The sequence below is a fragment of the Pteropus alecto genome, unplaced genomic scaffold (assembly GCF_000325575.1).
Source record: "Pteropus alecto unplaced genomic scaffold, ASM32557v1 scaffold155, whole genome shotgun sequence".
In the NCBI taxonomy this organism is placed as follows: Eukaryota; Metazoa; Chordata; class Mammalia; order Chiroptera; family Pteropodidae; genus Pteropus; species Pteropus alecto.
In genome coordinates, this window is record NW_006438113.1 from 10,893,392 (window position 1) to 10,899,229 (window position 5,838).

The 5,838-nt window shown below is 47.2% G+C and overlaps 1 protein-coding gene across 1 annotated transcript in view; it reads right to left on the reverse strand.

Moving 5' to 3' along the window:
* Positions 1–36: 36 nt before the first annotated feature.
* The window catches only part of SEC24C (SEC24 homolog C, COPII coat complex component), a 22,003-nt gene continuing 16,201 nt past the window's right edge, over positions 37–5,838 (reverse strand). Inside the window, exons 9-22 of the mRNA XM_015592211.2 lie at positions 5,732–5,838; positions 5,380–5,507; positions 4,087–4,225; positions 3,761–3,876; positions 3,459–3,583; positions 3,128–3,319; positions 2,836–2,929; positions 2,504–2,620; positions 1,983–2,153; positions 1,378–1,474; positions 1,130–1,275; positions 772–910; positions 510–628; positions 37–413 (exon numbers count right to left, since the gene is read on the reverse strand). Coding sequence (XP_015447697.1) covers positions 228–413; positions 510–628; positions 772–910; positions 1,130–1,275; positions 1,378–1,474; positions 1,983–2,153; positions 2,504–2,620; positions 2,836–2,929; positions 3,128–3,319; positions 3,459–3,583; positions 3,761–3,876; positions 4,087–4,225; positions 5,380–5,507; positions 5,732–5,838 — 1,876 coding nt within the window. The 3' untranslated portion in view covers positions 37–227. The remainder of the gene's footprint in view (positions 414–509; positions 629–771; positions 911–1,129; positions 1,276–1,377; positions 1,475–1,982; positions 2,154–2,503; positions 2,621–2,835; positions 2,930–3,127; positions 3,320–3,458; positions 3,584–3,760; positions 3,877–4,086; positions 4,226–5,379; positions 5,508–5,731) is intronic.

Consider the following 5,838-nt stretch of genomic DNA (forward strand, 5'->3'; position numbering starts at 1 on the left):
CTTTGTCTAAACAGAAGGAAGGGAAGAAAATGTTACTAAGGACCGTAAGACATGTTTGCCCACCCCACATACAAATTCAGAAAGCTAAGTAACTCTTCTGTGAAAATTACATCGATAATGCACATAAAAACAAATTCATTAGTGTCAGACACAGATAATATTAATCTTTCCCTTCCTCCTTCTATGATGTCCCTTTCTCATGCAATGTCTCATACTCCAGCCCTCAGTCACACCAGTGGTAGGAGCCGAGGATAGAAGAAGACATTGGTCTCAGCCACGTCCATGGAAGTAACCAGCTGTCGGATGTAGGCACGGTCATCTGTAGTAACTTCAGCTCCGGGCTGCAGGACATCACTCTTCAATACACAGTTCAGGTAAACTGGGAGTAGCTTCATGCATTCAGGAAGGATCAACTGAGGAGTGTTACCAAGATAAAGTCAATGATCATGAGAAAACCCTTCTAAAGGCAAAAATTCATCCCAACAACTCCACCAACATGCTTGCCTCACCTGTCCTGCAGAGGAGGGGCTAGCACAGTTCTTTCTGTAACAGGCCAGGATCTGGGCACACTGAGTGATAAGAGTGTCACGAACCGTCTTCACAGGGCTGTTCAGGACCCCCCTGTACGCTGGATGGAAAAGAGAGAGAGCACAGTCACTGGTCAGCCACCCCATCACATGTGCCTTCCAACCACACTTACCCAGGAATGCTGAATTGTTGATTGTCACCTTTCCCAGCCCCAGCCTCACCCTGCCCAGCCTCTACCCTCACCAAACTTGGCCATGTAGTTGATGAGCGTGTCAGTCTCACAGTTTCGGTACAGATCAGCCAGTTGGGTGCAGCAGTTCAGGGCCAGGTTGTGGATGCGGAGCCGTCGCTGTCCTGCACAGCTTGTATAGAGCAGGGCACACTAGGGGAAGGGAGAAAGGGGGAACTCACACCCCTCCCTTACCAAAGCCCTCTGAAAAACTGCCCCTTTGCTATATTATTAAACTAGATAAAAGACATAAGCCATCCCTTCCCCAGCCTTTTCTAGTCCTCTCTACCCACCCCTCATCCTCTTCCCTACAGCCTATTTATATCCAGTGAAATGATGCTTCCTCTCCAGCCCCTGCCTCCCGCCTGCCACCTGCAGGAGAGCTCCACTCTCTTCACTGAGCCGATCGTCATGCTTGAATTCCACAGTCACCGTCTTGTCCCCATCCAGCCCAGCCAGCTCCACATCTGTTGTGTTGCTCATGTAGAAAGCCCCAAAGAAATCTACAGCACGGATACCTGAGGCCACATGGACAGGGTCAGAGCTAAAGGTATAACAAGTGTCACTTGCCTCCCTCCCAGATTTAGCCCCCCACCTGCTTTTCTCCAACCAGGACTGACCAGTACTCGTCCGGACCCGCATCACAGCATCAAAGCCAACAACCTTCTGTACATCCCGACGCAGGTCACTCAGGAACCGTTCCTGGTCATTCTCTACCTGCAGCACCCCCAGCCCAGAGTCACATCACTGACTACATATCATCCTGCAGATAAGATCCCATTGCACCCCCCTCCACTCTACAAGCTGCTGAACTGTAATAATAACAGTGAAGATGATGATAATGATGATGATGGTAATGATAGATTTTAAGCACTTATTACGTGTTAGGTACCACACCAAATACTTCACATGTAATTACTTAATCCTGATGACAAATACTTTAATAAGTATTAAAATCCCATTTTACAGATGAAGAAACAAAGAGACAATAAGTAATTTTCCCAGGGTCATATAGCTAGTAAGTGGTAGGGTCAAAATATCAACCCAGGTTGATTCTAAGCCACATGCTCCTAACCACTACATTCATGGCTCTCTTCCTTATACTATGTGGTCTTTTTCTCTAACACTATTCCTATTAATACGTCGGCAGCTAAAGAACCACTTCACATGTAAGCATACTTTCCCAGTCCTGCTTCCACCTGCCCCCCAGTGTCCCATACCATACCTGAAAACAAGTATATTTGTAGACAGAGCCACCAGTGAGCTGGGGTACAACTGAGAGCGTGGCCACATCCACATACTGGTTAGGGAAGAGGAAGAGGTCTACACAGCAACCTTGGGCCACACACTCTTTGGCCAGGCTCTGATAGGTACCTGTCTGAGGCTGGAACAGAGTCTAGGGAGGAAAAGAAGAAAATATTCAAATATCTCAGCTCCACCCTACTTGAGAACTGTATATGTAATATAGAATATTCAAAGACATGTAAGATTTCAGATCTACCTCATAGGAGTTTGTAATAATAGAACATTCTCTAAAAATAAAAATCTACCAAAGGCTTTGGGATGAGATGAGATAGAGAGGTAAGGAGTGGCAGAGAGGGTTGGCAATCACAGATGTGACATGTGAAAGGTAGAGTATCTAGTCCCAGTCCCCCTCAAGAAAATTAGGAGTACTGTATTGCATTGTGAAAAGTCACCACCTTCCCCTCTAATGGAAAGTCCTCCTTCTATCTCTCAATCCCATACCTTCTCCTTGTCTGTGTTAATCAACTTCCTGTCATCTCTGTTCTTCAGTTTCCCTGGGGCCTCTGCAATAGGCAGGGAGGTATGGAACAGAAACAGCTTCCCTGCACATTCAGCAGCCTAGGAAAGAGAGGACTACTTGTTTATTCTTTCCTTTGTTCATCCATTATTCATTCATCTCCCTGCAACTTGTCATTTATTCAGTGTCAAATATGTCAGACAGGCTGACTCACCAGTGAGTCATCAATCACTGAAGAAACAGGAGCTGTATCCCAGGGGATAAGATGGTCAGAGGAAAGTGAGGCAGAGGACGTTGCTGGGGACTCTAGCCTTACCTTCAGTGCCTCCATCCCAGCCTGGATAACTGGGGCAAATACTGTCTCTGTCTCTCTTGTGTCTGCAAACATTTCTGGAATCTGATCCAGTAAGCTGAAGAGATAGGTGATGGGAAGCAATCAAAATTGCTATCCAGATTCCAGAGTCCTCAATTCCATGAAGAGTCATCTGGCCCCCAGACTCTGAAAACTCCTGAGGCACAGCCCCTGTCCAACTGCTGAGCCCTCTGCTCAACACTCTGGCTTTGTGTGGTTGTGCCCACCCCACTTTACCCCCAAATCTGGCTCTTACCTGGTGATGACTGCCCGAGACTCATTAACATTGACCAAGAAGCCATCCAGCAGTGGCACAAACATGTCAGCCACATCAGATACAACCATCATCTGTGGCTGGGCCAATGAGCTCTTCACATTGTAGAAGTGGAGCACCTTATTATAGGTGACAAAGCCAACGCGGATTGCTGACTCTTCTGCTCCGCCTTCCCTGTAGAATGTGACATTGTTACCCAAACCTGCCACCTTCTCCACCACCCAGCTCCATGACATCAGGCTCCATCTGAGGAATCAACCCAGATACTAGCACCACCCCCAGCAAGCAAAAGAAGCACCTCAGCTCCTCTTACCTAGGCAGAAAGTCTAACAGTGACTTGAGTTCCTCACAGAGGAGCCCAACAAGACCACTCCTGATGGCATTGTAGGAAACGTCAATCATGAAGATGAAGGCAGGAGGGCTGGGGAACTTATTGTTCTGCAAAGGAAGGAAATGTGGGGAGGGGGAGGGTGCGGTGTTGGTAAGCAAGCTAGTTGACTAGAGAAAAGCCAACATCAAACAGGATAACGAAGGGGTGAGGGAAATGATCACAGCAATTCTTAGCTGTCTCATTGTCCTCCACCCACCGCTCCTCCCCATGCTACCTTCCCTCACCTTGCAGTAATCTACAGTGGCCAAGAATTCATAAGAGCCCAGAGATAGCTCAGGACGGTCATAAGCATCCACACGTTTGCCGGTATGATCCAGATGTTGAAAATACTGGGGGGGAACTGTGGGGAGTATGGCAGAGTGTTACTCAAAGGTCCACTCTCAATCTTAGTTAAGTCTGGCCCTGGCTGAACTCACTTCACTGCCCCATATCCCCATATGTGCCCTACTTCCCAGTTCCTAGATAATGGACCCTCGTCTATCTAACTAGAAAGAGAATACTGAAGAGGCAGTCCAGATCTTCCCCCCAGTATCAGCCACTGTGAACATACCATCATTGATACAGCTGCAAAAGCAGCACTGGAAGCGCCTCCCTCCCTCAACGAACTGCATGTAAGGGCACATGTATGCTTTGCAGCGATTGCAGCGCAAAGGACCAGATTCCCCATGGTCGACAACATACGGTGAAGCCTAAGGAGCAAAGGGGAGGGGCTCAGACAGAAGGAAGATACAGTGGGTTAAGATGTAGCAATAGATGAGGAGGAACAACCTGGAGGGAGAAGCTGTGGCTCAGATATTTTGCCTGGGAAGGGAATCCAGTGAAGTGGAATGAAGACAGATGATGAGGATATTGGTCACAGGAATGTCCCTAAAAGTCTAAATTCCATAGTTCCCTTTCCTTACTCTCCATCTCCAGAATTTCACTTCTTCTGGAAAGAAAATAGTCTGAAACTGGCCCTACCAAGGCAGAGCTGCCATGGACATAAGAAGAAAAAGCCCAAAATTACCTAGGATTCTCATTTCTGGTCCTATCTTCAATCTCCTTCACTCTTGCCTTAGGGATCTTGACTCCTGCTTCCTTCCCCAACCAAATATCTATGACACTTGTCCTCCCCATCCCTGGGTTTCTGTGACACCTACTGATGCCCTAGGCAGATGTCACACTACAGATGAGACCAGTAGCCAAGTATCCAAGCATCCCCACTGAGACCCAGGAAGAGAAAGAGAAAAACAGAGCAAGACAGAGAAGCTGGATGTAAAGTGAGCCTGGAGGTTCCAGTTATAGAAAAATCCACCCGAAGTTTGATAAGCTAGGCATGAACATGAGGGTATCCTAGCAGCTGCCAAGCTATCTTTTTATGCTGATTTCAGATTAGGGCCCAAGCCAGGAAAGAGGATTACTGGATGCTAATCTATCATATATATATGATATATATATGCTGTCCTAACATCCCTAACCTACCTGGAATGATAGGATAGCATACAAGAAAAAACAGAATGATGTGCTTCTAATCATTAGGAAATGATCATACTACGAGAGGTTCCCAGATCCACCTGTCTCCTCAATCTAGCTGTCTCCTCTCCTACTAGTTGGCCCTGCCTCTTTTTATATTGTTTGTTTCCCCTTTGGACCCTGCCCCCAAATCCAGCAATTTCTTGGGCTTTTGTTCTCATCCCTACCACCTCCTTTAGGCATGGGCCCTGAGATAGAAGGCTACTGAAGATACTGTCCCCTCCTATCCAACCAAGACTCCTTCCATTGTGACTGCCAGAATCACATTTAGGAAGAAGTCTTATTCCCCTTCTCTCCCTTTCATTATACGCTAGTCCCTTCTCTGTCTTACCTCTTTTGGGGGCAGCCTTGCCAGTGGCTTGATGACAGCTGCAAGGGGCACCTGAGCCTGCTTAGCCATGTCAGATGTACAAGGGATATTATAGGATGTGCATCGGATGTATCGGGGACTTGCATTCCCTAAAAGAGGAGGTAGAAAACCTGAGTTAGAACACAGAATCCCTCCACACAACCATTGCTGATCCACCCCATCACCCCCACAAATGCTAGAGCTAACAGTGGCTTTTTCCCCCTAAAGACCAATGAGGGGCTGGTCTCTGATTAAAGACTGACAAAAGCCCCATCCATAAGTTGATAATCTTAGAGTAAAAGCCCCTACAAGGAAGAGTTAATGCCCTTCTCACCTTGATCTTTCACCACGAAGTTGGTGGTGACTAAGGGTGGCACCTGGCCCCGTACTCCAGTAACAAATGGCTCTGAACCCCGGTTGTTCCTGTCATCCTCAATAACC